Consider the following 20472-nt stretch of genomic DNA (forward strand, 5'->3'; position numbering starts at 1 on the left):
TGCTGAAAATCAGTGAGTCGTCCACACAGCTATCTAAGGCCATGACTTCACTTGTGCCCCAGACCCCCCATTGACTCCTGCAATTGTCTCCTCTCTCTCCTGCATTACCAACATTTTTTGCCCAATTAAATGATTCCTATCACAGGATTAAAACAAAACAAAAAACAAAAAAACTTCTCCATGTTCCTCTCCACCACCAATCCATTTCTTCCTCACCCTCAGTCTCTTGAATTCATTCCTATCAGGTTTTCACCTTTACCATCCACTGAGAGCAACCTTGTCACGGTCACCACTGACCGCCACATGGTCACATCCACGGGTTCTCAGTCATCCTATTGCTTGGCCTCCCCATAGGGTTTGCCAAAGTTGGACCCCGCCCTCCCTCCTGAAACATTTGCTTCACTTGACCTCTAACAGAACTCATTTTCTTACTCACAGCGGGTTCTTCATTCTCCTTTCCTGGCTTCTCCTCCTCTCCCAGATCTGTAAATACAGGGGCGCTGCAGGACTCAGTAATCAGACTTCGACTCTTTCCCTATCTACACTCAATTCCTCGGTGCATTCAGGGCCAGAGCTGTAAATACTATTTACATTCCTTTGTCTATCTAGTCCCATAGCTTTAAATACCATTTGATATTTTCCAAAGTTGTATTTCCATCCCCATCTTCTTCCCTAAACCCTACATATACATAGCTTCCCACTTGACATCGCCACTTGATTCTAAAAGGCATCACAAACGTAACACACTCTCAATCAAACATCTAATATCCCCTCTACCAAACTGCTCCTCTCTGTCTTCTCCCAGTTTCTCCAGTTTCAGTAAAGGCAGCCTTTGTTCCTCCACTGACCAGGCCAAAACCCTGAAATCATTCTCAACTCCCCTCTTTCTCACATCCCACATCCAATCCATCGGCAAACTCGATTTGTGTCTTCAAAATATATCTAGAATTTGACTACTTCCCACCACCTCCACCATTACCCTGCTCTGAGTTACCATTAATTCCCACCTGGATTAAAGTAGTAGCCTCTTACCAAATCTGCTGGAAAGTCCAGTAGAAGGACTGAGAAATGACCAATGGAGTTGGCAATGTGGGTAAGCTTGACAAGACTGCTTTCACTGGAGTGTAGGCTTGAAAGAAAGCCTGATAGAACCGATTCCACTGCATAGTGTAATCCTACATGCTCCTCGTTGATCCTGTAATAATTCACCAAGAAAATTCCCGCGTCAGAGCCTCTGCGAGCTCTTCCTTCTGCCTGGATGGACCATCCTTCCCGCCAGAGTCATATCTGGAACACCTGCTCTTTCTCCTGAATTCAGATTTCCGTTAAAATGCCAGCTTCTGAGAGATTTTTCTTATCAGCCTATTTAAAATAGCACCTCCCACTCTCTATTCCCTTTTTTTCTTTATTTTCTTCATAGCATTTGTCACTATCTGAATATTTCAGTCTCCCTCCTATCTCCCTACACACACTAGAATGTAAGTTCTATGAGGGCCGGGGCTTTGTTTTGTTCACCACTGTACACCCAGCCTCGCCAATATCTCTGGAACGAATAAATAAGTGACCTTCGTCTCAAACTCACAGGGTTACTACCAAGAACGTGCAAGCATATTCAACTTTAAGACCTCCGAATTGACCCTCTAGGATCCAGGAATGTTGGGCATGCACCCAAGTTAATACCTCTCCTGGCTGTCCCCCTCTTAGAAGACATACGGTAGCACTTCCGCCCTCGCTCACATCTCGGAAAAGGAGGGGCGATGGGTTTGTGTCATCATCCTGCGCCCGCCTGCCCCGCGACGTGCCGGCAGCTGGCGCAGCCCTCCTCTCGCCCGGCCTCCCCCTCCCTGGTTCCGCGCTCTGGTTCCGCCATGGAATCCAACAAGGATGAAGCCGAGCGCTGTATTAGCATCGCCCTCAAGGCCATCCAGAGCAACCAGCCTGACCGGGCGCTCCGCTTTCTGGAGAAGGCGCAGCGGCTGTATCCGACGCCGCGAGTTCGCGGTGAGTGTGAAGTGCCGGAGAGACAGAGGGGACATTAGAACTGATGGGGGAATACGGGAACGGACCGAGGGGAGCAGTTGGAGGAGGGGGAGGGGTAGCGAGGCGCGGCTACGCCTGCGCACTGAGACGCGCGGTGGCCGCTGGGAGGTGTAGTCTTTCGCTCTCACGCCTCTCCGGGACGCTGGACACCTGATGACAGGGGCGGCCGCGACTTCAACTTTTTGGGTGCTTGTGGAACCCTCTGAGATTTGGAGTTACCGACGATGAGAGGCGCTGGCGGGTGAGGGGAAGGGAACTTACCTGGAAGCGAAATCGAACTACTTTTCCCAAGGGGCCATTCGGTGGCCCAGGGCCGGTTGCGGGCCTGGGAACTATTATAGTTTAGGAAAATAAATATTAACTCCTGTGACGGAGAGAATGGGTTTTGGGGAGGGAAAGAGGACTTCTGACCTTCGCACGGCCTGGAAGGATGTCTTCATATCTTCACTCCCTAGCACGTCTCCGGACGAGGGCCAGGGAACACCCTCGGTCCGAAAGTAGAGCCTGCCTTTCCCCCCAGCTCCACACCACCGCCTTGCACCCGCTGCCTTGAGGGCGGGCCCCTCACTTCCTCCTGGAGGCTCTTCACCCGCCTGTGAGATTCGGGGCTTGTCGGAGACGCTGGCCGCAGGCACCTCTCCCACCCTTGCCCACAAGAGTCCCTCAGTGACCCCCGTATGGACGGCGGACAGCACAAGGCTGCTAAGTGTTCCGGGGCTGGGGCTTCCAAGCCAGGGAGGGATTAGCGAGGTTGTCTCAACCACTCAGCATTTCACTCTATCCAGGAACCGTCTTTTTCTTTAAGCTAAGACTTAAGAGAAGTTTTTCTTAATACAAGCTGGAAGGGAGAAAGAGGTAGTCCAGAGGGGCACCAGGGTGGCTCAGTCGGTTATGCGTCTGCCTTTGGCTCAAGTCATGATCTCAGGGTCTTGCAGTTGAGCCCTGCATGAGACTCCTTGCTCAGCGGGGAGTCTGCTTCCCCCACTCCCTCTACTCCCCCTCCCCTGCTCGTGCTCTCTCTCTCAGTCTCTCAAATAAATAAATAAAATCTTGGGCGCCTGGGTGGCTCGGTTGGTTGGGCGACTGCCTTCGGCTCAGGTCATGATCCTGGAGTCCCGGGATCGGGTCCCACATCGGGCTCCCTACTCAGCAGGGGGTCTGCTTCTCCCTCTGCCTTCTTCCCTCTCGTGCTCTCTGTCTCTCATTCTCTCTCTCTCAAATAAATAAATAAAATCTTTAAAATATAAATAAATAAATAAATAAATAAATAAATAAATAAAATCTTTAAAAAGAGAGAGAGACCATTAAAGATACAGGGATCATGCCATCAGTTATGATGCAGTAAACCATCTGGTGTGTAACAGGTACTCCCAGTCAGAAGACCTGAGTTCTTATCCTGACTGCTACACCATGCAATCTTTCTGAGCTTGGGTTTTCTTAGCTGGAAAATTAGAGGGTTGGTGCAGATAATGTAACAGTAATACCATAGGGCTTCTCCGTTTAGAACGCTCCTTCCAGGGGTGCCTGGCTGGACCAGTCCGCAGAGCACACAACTCTTGATCTCTGAATTGTAAGTTCAAGCCCCAAGCTGGATGTAGAGATGACTTAAAAATAATAATAATAAAATAAATCTTTAAAAAAAAAAAAGGAAGAAAGAAGGCTCTTTCAAATGCATTTTCTCACTTGAGCCTGCCCTATCTTTGTTCTATCAATGAGGAAATATCTCAGAGGCAAGGGACTTGCCCAAGATTACACAGCTAGAAATTGGAAAGTTCTGTGACTCTATAAATGTTTAATAGAGGAAGGAAATGAAAGAGCAGTCAGCCTCCTAACCTTCTTTGCCCACATTTGGAATTGAGAAGGGTGACCACCAGCAGAAGAGGCCACCTGGAACGGTCCAATTTTCCTCCTGACTACAGGTTGATCTTTGGCCTCTTTGCCTTCTCTTGGAAAGGGTTTCAGTCTGTATTTGCCAGGACTCCTGAGGTAACCTGCTCAAGGAGTTTCCCTAGAGAAATAAATCACACTGTGTAAGAGAGGAGCATGGTGGGATGGGGGCCTGCCAGTCTCAGAATCCTGTTTGATTCTAATGCTTTTGGGGACTCAAGAGCAGGCAGCCAAGAAAGGATGGTAACAACATGGCCTTTGGGGTCTTCCTGTCAGCAGCCTCCTGGGCCATTTCAGGGGCTTGGACTGGTGTCCTTCCCGGGGCTCAAGAAATGGAATTTGCTCAGGCAGAATAGTCACCTGCATGATTGTCATATTCCCGCTATTGTGGAGAGACTGTATGCCTCATGCCTGTCTGTAAACTTCACCTTAAACCATCTGCAGCCCTGTACTGAGCTGACAAGGACCTGGGGTTAATGTAGGCCTGGGATGAAGAAGTCTTGGTTAAAAAAATATTGGGTAGTTGTTTACACTTGCTGTTTGAGGTTTGAGCTCATTCCAGGTGCTCGTTCAATGCTAAGACTTTTTTTGTTTGTTTTATTTGCAAAGTTCTCTGCTTGGTGCTAAGTGCATATATGGCAGGATCTGTAAGACATGATCCTTCACCTCAAGCAGCTTATAATCTAGCGAAGGAGACAAAATTACAGAAAAAATAATACTGTGGTTAAAGAAAAAATTCAGCACACTGTTAGATACCAAGAACTGAAGGATAGACATGAAAGATCCAGTCCCTTCCCTCCGTGGGTTCATAGTCTGGTGAGCTGGAGTGGAGTGCTGGGGATGGAGCACTGAACTCTGAACTCCCAGCAGTCTAGTGAGACTTAAAAATAATGGTAGAACACAGTGAGGGAAAGCTTCAGGGAGGAAGACAGAGGCAGCATTTGAATTGCACTTTGGAGGAAGGGAACAGACTTGGAGAAGGACATCCTGGGGAAGACATGGAGGCTGGAAGGTGTGAGGTTTGGGGGAGAGGATTGGGTGTAGCAAGATTTGGCAGCTGTGGAGGTGGTAATTTGAGTATAGGGAGGATTAAGGCCGGAAAGTAGGATGGGGCCAGATTGTGGAAATCCTTTCCTGCCAGACCAGGATATTCACTTTATTCTGTAGTTGGTGAAAAGACCATTGAAAATTCTGATAGCAGGAATAAGATAACGGTACTCTTCTTAAAAGAGAACAGCATGAAGCATTAATGAGAGGGAAGAGAGAGAGAGTCAGAAACCAATTGGGAGACCATTCACTGCAGTGAGTAGGTCAGGAGCTCTGAGCGCCTGAGATAAGGCATTCCCCAGATGAGGATAAGGTCATTGGAGAGGCAGCACCACGCCTTGTGTGAGAGAGGTATGCTGAGGAGAAACAGGGACACAGAATCCAAGCCTGTGTCCCCGGGGAGAAAGCAAGTTTGAGGCTGGCGGGTGGGAAGAGATGGGCAGAGTGCAAGGTGCCAGTGGCTGTTCCAAAGGAGCTGTCAGCGTGGAGCTCAGGAGAGAGCCCCATGTTCCAGCTGCAAGTCTGGTCTTGTCAGTTTGAAGGTGCTCCCTGGAGTCAGGCCTGGCTCGGGTCACTGTGGGAGAGTGTCGAACGCACAGAGGAGGTTGCTGCAGGCACCACCACAGGCCACATCTGCCCTTAGCAAACGGGCAGAGACTGGGGAAGCAACAGAGTGAGACGGAGCAACAACAGGAAGAGGCGATCCCAGGAAAGAGAGCAGCCAGGTGGCCATGGAGTGGAGTGTCGGGGAGGTGGTGAGCAACACGATCAGGCCTCACGGGAAAAGGGCAAATCAAGAAGGATCAAGAGCATGGGTAGAAGATTGGTCTAGGAGAAGTGCAAGGACAGACAGAGGGAAAGGTTGGTGAGAGGAAACTCAGAGCAACGTTGAAGGGTTGAGGGTCCTCGCAGTGAAAAGGCTATGCTGCAGGACGTGGGGCCAATGGCTGGACACTTGTACTGTGGAGTAGTAGCAGGGCCCTAAGCTGGGAAGTCCTAGGGCAGGGCTAGTGGGGCTGGTCAGTCCCCTTCTGGGAGTTTCTGTCCAGCAACTGGCAGCCCCCTGGCATGGCCTCTGCCTGAGGCTTGCAACAATGGTGGAAAGTAGGTGAGCCGACGAGAACATCCTCAGTTTCCCCAGCACACACAGCGAGGTTTATCCTGGATGATCTTGCAGCTCAGGCTGCTTGAGGGTCCTGGGGAAGTCAGGAAGGCCACACTGGAAAGGCCAGCGGGGGAGGGATTTTGCTTTCAGAGCGTCAGAGCGAGAGATGGTGAGGTACTGGCGAGGTCCAGGGTGGGGCTGTCCATGCAGGTCAGTCAGCCTTCCTGAGCCCTACTGTGCACTCAGCCCTTCCGTTCCCCAGATCTTATTCACGCCTCCGAGCAGCCCTGTGAGGGCAGAGATCACGCCTTCCCCGGCGGATTCGCTAACGTGGCTCATCAGCAAAGGAGCCGCACTGTCCGGGCCTGCTCCCGGGCTGCTGCCCCACGCTGGCCTCCCTTTCCCGACTCGCTCTGAGCACTACAGGTACACAGAGAGAGCCTGGAAATAAAACGAACAGTAACAGAGAACACTTAATATTTGCGGAGTGTTGTGCTGAGTCCTTTATATGCATTTGCTCATCTACTCTTTCAGCTCCCTCGAGGGAGATACAGTTTTACATGAAGAAGCTGAATTGACTTGTCCAAGAGGACCTTGCTAGCAAGCGGCAGAGCCAGCCCCGACCCCAGCCGGCCTCGCCCTCCAGTCTGGCTTTGAGGAGGGCCCACCGCTGGCGGCTTGGGCCATACAAGTGCTCTCACCTCTCCCACTGCAGCTCTCGTTTCTTCCACCAGGTTCCTGTCTCTCTAGATGTCTGCCAGCTTTACTGCGAGGGCAGAGGCAGGGTCTGAACCCAACCTCGTCGGACTCCAGAATCGTCACGTTAGGCCGTTCTGTGTCATACTCATTTGCGACATGTGCGAGGCAGTCACATCCCACAGGTCTGGTGGAGGCGGTGTCCAGGCCAGGAGGGAGACCTACTTGGCAGCAGCCAGAAATCTTGATTTGCCAACTCAAGCAGGAGCCTCTGTGTGGCCCAGAGCACATCCATTCCCCTTTGGGCTCCCTTTCTGCAATGTAAGGAAATTCGAGTGGCCGACTCCATTAACTACCCTGAAAAGTTTCCACATCTTCCCTGAGAAATACTAGAGCGGGTCCATCCCACCTCCTGGCTGATGCTCCTGGGTATCTGTAGCAGTTGAATGGTTGGTCGTGTTGTCCTTAGGGTTTGTTAGCTCAGCCTGGACCACTGAGGCTTCCAGAGAAACTGAAATAAACAAGTTCTTGAAATGCCCTCCAAACCCAGCAAACCGGCCCCTCCCTCTGTCCCATCTTCATCAGCATCTCTTCATCTTTTGTTCTCTTCGTTTGCCTAGCATGGACCTAGCATCTGGGACAGTCTGAAATCTCATGGTTCCGGCTGGGTCCAAAGCCTGCTGAGTGCTGACACTTTACCTTCCTAAGCCCTGGAGCTCCCTGGCCCCACCTGCTCAGGTCCCCTCCCCGGCCAACCAGTTCATCAGCCTGTGTCATAATATCAGCAGCTACTCATCTTGAACTTTCATTCTTGTCAGTTTCTGTGCCAGGTGCTTACACGTTATCTCATTTCATCCTCATACACCCTATTAGCCATGGATCCCTTAGGAAACTGAGGTTCAGGCAGATTGTAGATTTTTTATCAGCCAGGGCCATAGTGCTAGGACGTGACTGAGCTGAGATTTGAACCCAGGTCTTTCTGAATTTAACTTCTCTTCTCTATTTGGAATGACTGTGCTGGAAGGGGTTCCCCCGTGCCCGATGCCAGACTCAGGCAGCCTGGGCTAGCATAGTTCAGAACAAGGTTCTGGGAGCTGGGCATCCAGGCATTAGGTGCTGCCTCCCAGCTTATGCAGCCATGGGCCACTGGATCACACACACGGCTCTTTTTTATAATGGGGATGGTGGTGGCGAGACCGACCTCGAAGGCCATTGTTCAGATTAAGTGAACTAGTACACGCAGAACTCCGGGTCCGGGCCTCCCTAGCACGCGGTGAGCGCTCGGCACGCACTCCTGGGCTTGGCTGCGGGAGTGCTCCACCTCTTCCGTGCAAGGCGGGCTTGACCGACAGCTCCTTTCTGAGGGAGGCCACCTCAGACAGCAGCGGCTCAGGGCACAGTGGCCCACTCAAGTCCCAGGGTTCTGCTCCCAGCAAGCCCTGCCCCTGGCCCCTCGTGTGAGGCGCAGGTATGTTGCTTTAGAGGGTGTCGTGACACCCAGCACGGTGCGTTGAGCCCAGCAGGCTCCTGGCATGTTTGAAAGAAACTGGGGACCAGCCGGGGGCACTGCTGTCCTTCCTCAGCACAGTGTCCTGGGTCCCTGCAGTAGTCCAGGTGGCTGGCTTCCCAGGGCACTGTACCCCAGGCATGACCGGGGGTTCCAGAACTGGTTGCATGCCTGGACTAAATGGGCACAGGGAACTTTGGCCAGAGATTTGGGCTCTTCCTGATTGAGTAGCAGGACCCACCGAGTTGGGTTTGAGTCACTGGGACCCTGTCTGAGGGTGACAGCTGATGTCCTACTTAGACTCTGAACGCTGAAGTCAGATGTTTGACATGGCCAGCCACTTGAAACGTGTGAAGACTAGCAAGTAGCAGAGGCTGTCTTTATCCTGGGTCTCCTACCATGTCTGGCCCTCTGGGGCAAATTCATTGCCTCCATTCCCCTTCACAGCTAAGTAAAAGCCTCCAGGAGGCCTTTCCCACCAATCCCGGCTGAAACAGATGGTCCTGCTAAGTGGGGTCCCCTTTGAGACTTTGCCCATCTCAACAGAGTCTGTTAAACACAGTACTTTGGGGGGCACCTCGGTGGCTCAGTTGGTTAAGCGTCTGCCTTCAGCTCACGTCATGATCCCAGGGTCCTGGGATCGAGCCCCACGTCGGGCTCCCTGCTCAGCGGGGAGCCTGCTTCTCCCTCCCTCTCTCTCTACCCCTCCCCCTGCCTCATGTGCTCTCTCTCATGCTCTCTTTCTCAAATAAATAAATCTTTTTAAAAATAAATAAGCACACTGCTTTGGGATTTTTAAAACCTGAAGGGTTTATGGTATGTTTTTATGCAGAGTTTTAAGTTAACCTATACCCAGGAGTGCCTGGCTGGCTCAGTCCGTAGAGCGTGCAACTCTTGATCATGGGGTTGTGAGTTTGAGCCCCACGTTGGGTGTAGAGATTACTTAAAAAGAAAATCTTTAGGGGCGCCTGGGTGGCTCAGTCAGTGAATCGGCTGCCTTCGGCTCAGGTCATGATCCCACGGTCCTGGGATCGAGCCCCGCATCGGGCTCCCTGCTCCGCGGGGAGCCTGCTTCTCCCTCTCCCTCTGCCTGCCTCTCTGTGTACTTGTGCTCTCTATCTCTCTGTCAAATAAATAAATAAAATCTTTAAAAAAAAAAAAAAAGGTTTAAAATAACCCGTACCCTGACAACTCCTGGGATCTGTGGACCCTGCAGGCAACTGTCCCACTAGCGCCCACCGCCCCCTCCCAGCCCTAGCCCAGGCCCAAGTCAGGGAGGGAGCTAGGGGCTTTGCTGGGAAAGGCAGCAGGTGGGATGCGGGGTGCGGGTGGGGTCCTGGCCTCTCCCAGGACCAGGCAGCCCCTCCGCTATGGCACGTGGCCTTGCTGGAGCGGGAGCCCTGAATGCTTTGCTTGCCTCGCACAGCCCTGATCGAGTCCCTCAACCAGAAACCACAGTCTGCCGGTGACCCTCCCCAACCCACAGACACGACCCACAGGAAAGCAGGTGGGGCCGACGCCCCCTCGGCCAACGGAGAAGCTGGAGGAGGAGAGAGCACCAAAGGCTACACTACAGAGCAAGTAGCAGCAGTGAGAAGGTAGAGGGGCTGGAGCCTGGTGCTGCTGGGAAGTTTCCAGATCTAGAGCAGGCTTCCTGCAGCCTGTCCTCCACCTCACATCTGCCTGTGGTCTGGGTGGGCCCTGGGAGGGTCCCGAGGATGGACGAGCTCCAGCTGGGCCGGCTCACCAGGCCCCGGAATACACTGTGGGAATCAGGGCTCTGCTGTCCCCTCCCGCCACGACAACCCACGGCGGGGGCTGGAAGTGCTGACTCCCCCGCGGCTGGCTTCCTCTCCTGCCGGCCGGCCAACGAGCCTCGGCTCTTTACACGGCTCTGTTTATCAAGATGGGGCTCGGGCTCCCCTTCCAGCTTCCCCCCCGCCCCCAACAAAGACCCTTTCAGACCAGAGCCTGTGTGGCACAGAATGGAGACAGGAGACGGTTGTCCCTCCAGGGCTTGGGCAGGCCCTGCACAGACACTGACAGTCCTGAGGTGGCCTCCGGTGAGGGTGCTGTTAGCAAAGGGAGATGGTTCCTGGCCTGAAACATAGCAGCTGCCCCCTCAGAAATCCCAGATATCTTCTGGGTGTTTTCCCCTGGGCCCTACCCGACTCCCCATCCCAGGTGGAGCTTACTGAGGCTCCCTTGCCCCCGAGGTCTGACAGTTGACTGGAGTTGCTGTCAGCCACGCCCTGCTGGTCCCCCTGAGCCTGCTCAGAGCTGTGTGCCCACACTGCTTGTTCCTCGCCGCCCTCACCTCGCGGCCCTGGGCCCGCTCTACCCCTTCCCCCAGGGTCAAGCAGTGTAAAGATTACTATGAGATCCTGGGGGTGAGCAGAGGGGCCTCCGATGAGGACCTGAAGAAGGCCTACCGCAAGCTGGCCCTCAAGTTCCACCCAGACAAGAACCACGCACCTGGTGCCACTGAAGCTTTCAAAGGTAAGCGAGCCTTGGTTCCCTGCTGTTTGGTGTTTTTATCTCCTGCCCTTGAGAAGGAATAAGAGGCCAAGACAACTTTTCCGGGAAGTGGCCTTGGACCCAAGCCCCCTGGGCTCAGGAGCTGCTTCTTGGAAAGAAGGTCCCAGTAGCCACCTGTAGCCTAGAGAGTCTGTCAGAGCTCCGATGGCACCAACCCTGCCTCTCCTTCCTCCACGTTCCCCAGGAATGACAGGAGGGGAGCTGAGGCAAGAGAGGACCAGTGGCTTCACGGTGGTGTAGCGATTGAGGGGCAGAAGGAGGCCTCCTGGTTCACCCATATGCACATCCCCATCTTGGGATCTTGGCAACAGGTTCCCTGTGCTGAGGGGCAGAGTAGCCTCAGGTCCGTGGCCTGGTGGCCTCCTGGTCTCCAGCAGCCACCGCCAGCCCTGCACTACACACACACACTCACATGAGGCGGTGACCACCGCCAAGAAGGGAGCCTTCGGCGGAGCAGATGGCAGAGCAGACCCCTGAGACCTGCTGTGCTGTTTCCCGGGCCCAGCCTCGGTACTCCATTCCAGGCTGCTTAGGGTTGGTCCTGCTTGGGTGGGGGTAGTCTGAAGGCATCATCCCCGTCAGCCAGCCCCAGGGCGAGAAGGTGAACAGGAGTGGGTAGGCAAGGTAGCCGTGGTTACTGTTACTCCAGCCCGGACTCCTGCCTGCAGCCTGCACGACAGACGCGAAGAGGCCAGACCTAGGCTGGACGGCAGGAATGGCAGGAATTACGAATGCCTTCGTGGCAATGGCGAGTGGAGAGGATTCTCCTTATTCTCAAGGTTTACAGGTTGCAGATGCAGCTTTGACCCGCTCCTTTGAGAGAGTGAACCTCTGGAGAAGGAGCAAGAGACTGAGGAGGACCTGGAGCTGGGTCCTTTGAGGCACAGGTTTCCTGCCTAGGGAGCCCTAATGGGGGGGCCTTGGGGCCTGGCCGGGGAACAGACACTGGGACCTGGACCCCCGGGAGGAGAGGGCTCGCCAAGCCCCACTACCAGCAGTGGAGAAGTTTTTTGACTACACCTGGTGATTCGGCCCTTCCCGGCAGTTGCTGTAGGAATAAATAAGATAAGGCCCGTAAAGGGCCTGGGGCATAGAAAAGCCTGCCCAGACTGCCTAGATCCACTTAGAATTATTCCTGCCTGCCCCCCTCCCTACACGTGCCCAACAGCCAAACTTCTGCTGGCCCCAGGGACTCCCACTTCCTAAAGCACCACTTGAGTACCTAAAGGAAGGGAGCTCTTGGCTGCCACCGTGGCAGCCTCCCCCTGCACACGCCCCATGTCTTCGAGCCTGACTTACACCTCGCCCCATGTCTTCGAGCCTGACTTACACCTCCTTTCTAGCCATTGGCACAGCATATGCGGTACTTAGTAACCCAGAGAAGAGGAAGCAGTATGACCAGTTCGGTGATGACAAGAGCCAGGCAGCCCGGCACGGCCATGGGCATGGGGACTTCCACCGTGGCTTTGAGGCGGACATCTCCCCCGAGGACCTCTTCAACATGTTCTTTGGTGGTGGCTTCCCGTCTAGTAAGTACCCCGCCCTCCCCGCAGGCCTCCCTGGGGGGGGGGGGGTGGAAGACTGGATGCTGGCCCCCCCTTCCCAGCAGTCCCGTCCCCTGACTCAGTCACTCTGACCTCCAGGTAATGTCCACGTCTACAGCAACGGCCGCATGCGCTATACCTACCAGCAAAGGCAGGACCGCAGGGAGAACCAGGGTGACGTGAGTGAGGAAGGCACCGGGGAGAGCAGGGGAGGGCGCCAGGCCCCACCCAGGGTGCAGGGCCTGAAGGGGGAGTGACATCCCCAGTTGTCCGTTCTGGGAGGGCAGTGCCCCCAGCATTCTCAGCTGAGGAGCCATCTTGGGCCCCCCTCCCCTTGCCATTCGGCGAGCGACACCAGAGGGAGCCACACTCCACAGTGCTGCCCAGGAGGAGTGGGGCTTTGATAGCCTCTGTTAGGGAATGTCATGAGGAAACTTCTCCACCTCCAGACAGGGCTGAGTGTGAATGGCCTTTGTGCAATCCATTTGTTCATAAGGCCACAGTGGCATTTTCCAAGCAATGGGAAGTGAAACTTCACAAGAGAATTGTGAAGGATGACAAAGGTTGTTGACTCTTGCTTCTTTCCAGCACTCTTAAAAAATGTATACAAAAACTATAACCAGACAGTGCTTCAAAAGCATTTTGAATGCTACAGGTTAAGGAACAGCTAGCTGACCAACATTAAGATACCGTGGACGATTCCAGAGCTTTGAAAATTATGGCAGGCGGAGGGGGTCCCCTCTGTTCGGTCAGTGTGGCCTCATGTTTTTATTTATTCATTTTTTTAAACTGTATGTCTGTGTGTATTAAACATACAGAAGAGTTTTTAAAATCACAAATTATCACACGGCGAACAAATGTGTTTTTACTTACAATTTTGTAACTGGCGGTTTGGGAATTGGTATATAGTGAAAACCTCCCTCGTGCCCTGCCTGCCAGTCTCCTGCAGGCAGCCGCCTTTGCTCGTGTTTTTGGTACTCTCTGACAAGCAAACACTTGCAGGTACCCTCTTCCTGTGCGTCACACCAGTTGCCGTTTTATTTTCATCTAGGGGAACTGGCAGGTGGAGGAGCTTCTGTGTTTCGGGGGGCCTGTGGGGGGGGGACGAGAGAGCAGTGTCACGGCCTGTTTGTATGGCAGCCGTGCCTCCTGCCGCCGGGAAGCTGGTGGTGACTGCGGCTGACGCCGCGCTCCCCACGTCCAGCTTGGGTGACCACTGGCTCTTCCCTCCAGGGCGGGCTGGGGGTATTTGTTCAACTGATGCCCATCCTCATCCTGATCCTCGTGTCGGCTCTCAGCCAGCTCATGGTCTCCAGCCCCCCGTACAGCCTGAGCCCAAGGCCGTGAGTACTTGCAACTAGGGATGGGGCTGGGGTGGTGGGCGGACAGGGACTTGGGATTCTCAGCCCCCATCAGGGGCCTTCCTTCCCGTCCTGCGGGTCCTTGATCACAGTGCAGAAATCTGGCTTAGAATCCAGAAAACACACTTTCCCTGTTGAGCTTAGGTTCTTGATCTTTTAGGATCACAGTCCCCTAAGAAAATGGAGTGAAAACTGAAGATCTTTTCCCTCGAACACTGCACATGCACATAGTTTTGCACGTGCTTTCACAGGCTTCATGCCCCCCCCCCCTTATCTGCTGACCTTGAGATAAGAACCTCTGCTCTTAAGTTCTGGTTGGGGGCCTTGGGGCCATGGAAAAGAATAGGGGCTCTAGAATCAAACAGAGCAAAGTGGCTTTGAATCCCAGCTACTCCATTAACTAAGCAGCTGTGTGACCCTGGACAAGGGTCTGAGCTTTGGTTTCCTCATCTATACAGTGGGAATAACAACATCTATCTGCTTGTGAAAAATAAATGAGTAATACACATAAAATGCCAGGCTCAGGGCGCCCGGCTGGCTCATTCGGTGGAGCGTGCAACTCTTGATCTCGGGATCTTGAGTTCACGCCTTATGTTGGGTATAGAGATTACCTTAAAAGAAATAAGCAAAATGTTTGTTAAAAAATGCCGGACTTGTCAGAAACGTTCAACAGTATTTGTTGAATGAATATATGGTCTCAGCTGCCAGTAGTGAACTAGGGCAAGTTATTTGGCCTTTTAAGGTATCAGCTCCCCTCGTTTATTTCCAGCCCCTGGCACCATAACTGATGCATAGTTACAGAGTGGGTGCTCAGCTTCTATTTGTGGGAGCTCTGTGCTCCCAAAGCAGCCTGGCCCTGCCTGGGAGCCTGGCGGCCTTCCTCTCGGCCAGCAGGGGGCAGAGTCGGGCTGCTGGGCCCTTCCAGGCGGCGCAGGCTCTCTGAGGCCTGTTGCCAGTCAGCCCTTGGTTCTGCAGCTGCAGCGGCAACAGGGGGAAGGTAGGGGCTGTCCTCCCCCCAGCACTGTCTTCTGTTTGTGTGTCGAGGCTCTTCCCACACCCTGCAGAGCCCTCTCGGTCTCTAGGACCGAGAGCTGGAAGGCCACAGCTCCTTGGAGTCCTTCTGTCATGTTGTTCCTAAGCCTCTGAACTCCAGACTGGGAGTTCCCAGGTAGGCAGGCAGGCCCTGGGCAGCAATCAGCTTAGGGGAGGAATGCCGAGATGGGAGGCACAAGGAGCCCGACTCACACCCCTAATCAGAGGCTGAGCCCAGCCTCCCCTCCTGCGCCAACTAGGGCCTCTCAAAAAGGGGCTTCTCCCTACAGGCCCCAGATCAGCAGTGTGGTAAGCAGGGCTGGCCATAGTCTGGACCCCTTGCATGGGAGGGACACCATGCCGTTCCTTCAGACCCTCATTTTGCATGTTGTGCGAGTCCCCGCTCTGGTTAGGAAGGAAGCAAGCCCTCCTGTTGGGGGACCCTGTTGTCCTCTAGAGCTGCCCCGGGCCTGGGCGCCGGTGCCCACTTTGTGCCTGATGTATTTCCGGCCAGGTCGGTGGGCCATGTCCACAGGCGAGTCACTGACCACCTGAATGTCGTCTACTACGTGGCAGACACCTTCTCTAAGGAGTACACAGGCTCCAGTCTCAAAACAGTTGAACGGAACGTGGAAGACGATTACATCGCCAACCTCCGGAACAACTGCTGGAAGGAGAAGCAGCAGAGTGAGTGTGTTTGTGTGTCGCAGGGCCAGAGCTTGAGAGTAGGGAAGAGAGAACCCTGCCCACCAGGGATTTGAGGACCCAGCACCAGGCACAGCCTTGTACCAGCCACCTCCCGGTCAAGAGCGGGACCCCAGCCCTGGTTCCGTAGGGCAGGGAGCCAGGGCCTACCTAGAGATTTCCTCCAGGTTCCTGTAAATCATGGCCATCAGCCTGAGTTTGGCTGCCAGAGGTAAGGATGTCGAGAGAGACCGGAGCACGTGTCCTGGCCACCGAGTGATCAGGCATCCAGCTCAGTCTGTGGGACCCCAGCGCGGTCGAACCAGGATGACCGCTTCTTTCCTTCTCACAATTGGGACCATAGTCTTTGCTCTCCAGGGTCTTTCCTGAAGGGAGGCCAGCTCTGCCCCAGCTCCGGGGCCTGTGACAGCCTTTCTCCCGCCCCCACAGGCTGGGCAGGTGCTCTAGTAGCCTTTGGGAGATCCCAGGTGCACCCTAACTCTGCCCCGTTGCTTTGCAGAGGAAGGCTTGCTGTACCGGGCCCGCTACTTCGGTGACACAGATATGTACCACAAAGCACAGAGGATGGGCACCCCGAGCTGTAACCGACTGTCAGAGGTGCAGGCCTCCCTGCATGGATAGTCCTGGGCCAGCCACGCCACCGAGGTCCAAGTATGAGCCAGGGCCTCCTCTGCCCTGCAACTCTTGGCAGCTCTGGTCCTGGTCATGAGGCAGAGGAGGGCGGGAGGGCGAGAGGGGAACAGCCTGTTCATTAGGGCACAGGCTCCTTGTCCCCAGCCTGACCTCCAGCCTGCAGAGCTGGGGCAGCTCTAGGGTATGCTCAGGACTCTCATGCTCCTGTCTACCCCGCGCCCAGCTCCCTGGCCCCGGGAACGTGGGGAGCCCAAGAGCCAGGCAGAAGGGGGAATTGAAGGCCACTGCTAAGGGCCGTATGTGTTTCCCTGGTCGCATCCAGCCCCCAAGTCACCATGGCCCTTCCCAAGTACAACAGACTACTATCTGTGCCCTGCTGTTTCGGCCACCAAGTACTTCTGGTCCCAAGAAAGCCTCCCACCCCCGCCCCCCACACACACACTCCCCACCTGACATCAGGAAGAAACCCATGAGAATGGGTGGGCCAAGATCCCGGTGCTCTTGCTCTGGCCTTCCAGGCAGGAGGAAATGGAACAGGGTGGATAGGCAGCCCCACAGTGGGTCGGGGAGGGAGCCAACAGGCTGGGAGCAGGAGAGGCCTGTGTACCCTGAGCCCTCGCCCTCTGGTGGAATCCCAGGCGCGCTCTCAAGTGCTAGCACACCCGCAGCCTGGAGGCAGTTGGCCTGCCGGGGCAGCTCGCCTGTGGTCTGGGGGGGAGAACGGAGGGCAGGAGTTGAGGGTCGAACGCAGAGCCTTTAGTACAGAAGGGCTGCGGAAAAAATGCAAGTCACTGGTTGCAGCCTCCCGCCGCCTCTGCCCCTGCATGTGGGTAGTGGGCTCAGCTCCCAGCACTTGCCGGAGGGGACAGACTGGAGCCCAGAGGAGCGTAGCAGAGCCGGCGAAGGTGCTTCTCTGTGTCGGTACCTGCCCGTCCGTCCTCTGCCTGTGTCCCCCTCGGCAAGGGTCCGGCCCCAGACGCTGTGCTTGGCGGCCATCTGCTAGCGCCTCCGGGGGAGTGACGGAGCGCAGGAGGGAGACCGGTTGGGGCCAAGATGGGCAGGACGGCAGCCGGGAGGTCGGCTTGTTTGTGTAGGCTGAGCTAGCGGCTCCAGGCCCCGGGACTGCCGAGCTAACTGTTCCCACTCTCCTCCCCAGACCATGAAATCCCTGGAGAATTTTTGGTGACATGCACTGAGCCAAGGTGATGGACTGTATATTTAAGGAAAGACATAAAAAGAAAAAAAAATTAAAATGGAATTGGAGGCCGAACGCCGCACAGCTGCCCTCTCTCTCACCCAGTAAATGCTGAAAGCTCTTAGGACAGGAAAACCTGCCGCGGGGCTGCTTCCCTTCCTCCCGGGGCTGGCAGAGGCTCCACTTCGGCTCTCTCCTAGGATACGGAAACCATGGCAACGAAAGTAGAATGTAAAACTTGGAGCAAACGGCTGTGGAAAGGGCTGGGGGAGGGGGCGCCCAACTGCCTTCCTCCCCCTCCTGGGAACCGCCACTGGTCACCTCCGTGGAAGCCAGTCAGAGGCGTTGGCCAAGGATAGGAGGAGGAGGAGCGAGAACTCTCCATAGAATGGAATTTATAGAGCAAGTATAAGTGTGTGTGTATATATATATATATATATATATATATATATATCTATTTATATGTAAATAGCATATATAAAGATATATATATATATATATATATATATAGTCTACTTTTTAAACTATGCAGGGATTTGGTTAAGTTGTTTAGCTGATCTCTTCCCAGTTTTAGGAAACGAGGCCTGTGTGGGGAAGGTAACTTGGTCCTTCAGAGGCTAAACATTGGCCATAGCTGACAGCCTGAAGGGCAGTCGGGTCGCAGGTTTTCACGTTCCCCTCATCCCCAGCCTCCTTTTGATGGCAGCAGTAATCATGATAGTGTAAGTCTGTAGAGAACTCAGAGGTTGCCAGGGTTACGGTGAAGCTGGAGGGGAGCAGGCTTTCAGAGGAGAAAGTGCCCCTGGAGCCAGGTACCCTGTCAGGATCCAGTCATGGTGGAGGCCCCCCCAGGCCGCCTATGGGTGTGAGACCACCCACCACAAGCTTTGGTCAGCTCAGGTGGGCTCTTAGGCCTGGGGCCCAGGAGCCCTCTGCCCCCCTTGCCGCAGAGAGCAGGGTCAGAGAGGGGGACCAAGTTCTGCCTGGCCGCCCCCCCCAGTCCCAAAGTGGTTTTTGCCTTATAGATGCCCCAGGGCACGGCTCCGCGCTGTGGCCGCTGGTCTTTCCCAAGTCAGGCACCAAGGACTCCAGACGGTTCTTCCTCCAAGAGTCAGCCAGGTGGTGCCCAAGACCCTGGGGGCAGCAGCCGGCTCCTGAAGAAAGTCTGGGCCTGTGGGCACCTCTGTCTCCACCATCCACGAATGTGCTGCCACCGGGCCTTCTGTTGCACTTTGGACAAAGGCTGCACCCGAACCAGAAGGGTTTTCTACTCGCCTTGAAGTGAGGATTTTTCTCACAACGGCAGTTGCTGCCGGGGGAAGGGAGGGGGGTATTATTTATTCCCACAGTTTATACTGGGCCTTCTGGAATTAGGCCCCGTTTTTCCCAAATTTTCCTCTGGCAGTGGGTGTGTCCTGGAGCCTGCCACCTTCCAAAGCCTTACTTCCCCAGGATGCCAGCCAGGAGGTGATAACCATCCTCCCAGAGTTTCTCTTGGCTCTTTTTTTTTTTTTAAGTCCCGCCCCACCGAATTCAGATTCTTGCTGGGAAAGGAAGCTTGGTAAAGAAGTGTCAGGTCTGATTTTTGGAGGAGATCCTACCCTGTGACACGGCAGCCAGCCCGGCCCAGAGAGACGATAAGAACTGGACGTGGGCAAGAGCACCCGCCGGTGGTGGCCCCAGGGCTCCGCCGCCACCACCCTACCATCTGGTCTTGGTAGACGTCCCCAGGTGGGCTGACCCATGTGCAATAAGAGCATAGATCCTAAAGGATCCCCTGAGAAGCTGTATTTCTTGAATTAGAATTCTACAATTGTACATCTATAAATATATGTTTATTATGTGATTGGCCTCGGCGGGTCTGCATTGAGCAGGGGGGCTGCGGTGGGGTGCAAACACCTGTTCCTACTGACACAGCCCAGCCCACGCCACCGGCAGCCTTGGGTGACCGGCCCCAGTGTCGCCCTCACCCCTGCCCCAGCTGACAGCCACTTCGGTCACAAGTGTTCTTCCAAGGCTGACTCCAGGCACAGGGTACGGGGCTCAGGCCGGGCTCCTGGGGTCCCTCGGAACCTCTGCTTTCCCCCGCTCCTGCTCCTTCTCTCCATCCCTGCCTCGAGCAAAACATTCAGCATCTTCCCTCCTCCCCAGCTGGGAGCTAGAGCCCACTCCAGATCCAGAGCAGGGGGAAGGTTCGAGTTTCTTTCCATCTCTGGCTGCACAGTCTTCCCCAGACACACCTCCCACACCACCCCACAGCCCGCCCTCCTCCTCTAGAAGGTCGGAAAAGTTAAAAATGTGGCAGCCCGAGGAGAGCTTTCTGTGAATGGAGCCACAGATCTGCCGGGGCCTCCCAGAGACAGGGCCCCGCGGCCCTGACTGGTGGCCCAAGGCCCCTCCCGCTGCCGCTCCAGCCAAAGACAGCCAGGCTGCCCGGTGGTACCACCGCAGCTGGGGAGCTCATTGGCTGTCCCTGCCCGGGGTCACCCCCGCCAGCCCTGCCCGCTCCGCGAGCTACCACTTGTTGGCTGCAGTTGGCAGAGGCGTCGCCAGCCGCCCCCATTCACTCCTCCCATCCCCCTACCCTCAGCAGGGCCAGAAGGGGCGGGACAGACTCTGTCCCACTGTTGGCTGCAAAAAAGTCTTTGACAAGTGTCCCCACCCACTGTCAGGTGGCAAAAAAACGAGCCACTAGTTCATCCAAGCTCCCGGGATCTGCCAGCTTATTTTCTCGTCCCCAGCCGCCCCCACGGGGCAAGGAGCACACAGCCTGGCCCACCGGCAAGTCTTCCTGGCCCCGGCCTCCCGGGCAAAGTCACCCGACTGCCTAGGGCAGGCACCCAGGCCGCAGGGCCAAGACTCAGGTAAACAGACTGTTGACACAGTGTCGGTTCGGGAGCACTCAGAATCCTTCCCAGATGTCACACCTTGTGATTTGGGCGAGTCAGCGCATTTCCCACAACAGGAAACCGAAGCTTGGGGGGAAGGGAAGGTGATGCCCAAGGGTCCCCGTGAAATTTGCATGGCCTCGGGGTCTGTGTAGCAAAGCAATCATTCTGCAAACATTTGCTAAACTTGGATTCACTGTGCTCAAGATTAACCCTACTCGTGTCAAGGTGAGTGGTGGGAGGCCTGTCCAGAAGGGCAGAAAAGGGAGAAAGCCACACTAGGGAAAACAGGAC

General features: G+C 54.9%; 1 protein-coding gene across 3 annotated transcripts; it reads left to right on the forward strand.

Annotated features, from left to right (window-relative positions):
- The first annotated feature begins 1773 nt into the window (after nucleotides 1–1773).
- Nucleotides 1774–19136, forward strand: DNAJB12 (DnaJ heat shock protein family (Hsp40) member B12). Of its 3 annotated transcripts, none has more exons than XM_081822962.1 (9): nucleotides 1774–2001; nucleotides 9709–9880; nucleotides 10636–10781; nucleotides 12164–12349; nucleotides 12464–12543; nucleotides 13598–13707; nucleotides 15272–15444; nucleotides 15962–16059; nucleotides 17252–19136. In XM_081822962.1, the coding sequence occupies exons 1-9, from the start codon at nucleotides 1869–1871 to the stop codon at nucleotides 17279–17281; spliced, it is 1128 nt and encodes a 375-aa protein (XP_081679088.1). In that variant the 5' UTR covers nucleotides 1774–1868; the 3' UTR covers nucleotides 17282–19136. The 3 variants fall into 3 exon arrangements, with proteins under 3 accessions (XP_081679088.1, XP_081679089.1, XP_081679090.1); XM_081822963.1 differs by having other exon boundaries at nucleotides 1775–2001; nucleotides 15962–16113; XM_081822964.1 differs by having other exon boundaries at nucleotides 1775–2001; nucleotides 15962–16107.
- The last annotated feature ends 1336 nt before the right edge of the window (nucleotides 19137–20472 follow it).

Source organism: Leptonychotes weddellii, chromosome 6 (genome assembly GCF_054177405.1).
Source record: "Leptonychotes weddellii isolate Sample4059 chromosome 6, ASM5417740v2, whole genome shotgun sequence".
NCBI classification, from domain to species: Eukaryota; Metazoa; Chordata; class Mammalia; order Carnivora; family Phocidae; genus Leptonychotes; species Leptonychotes weddellii.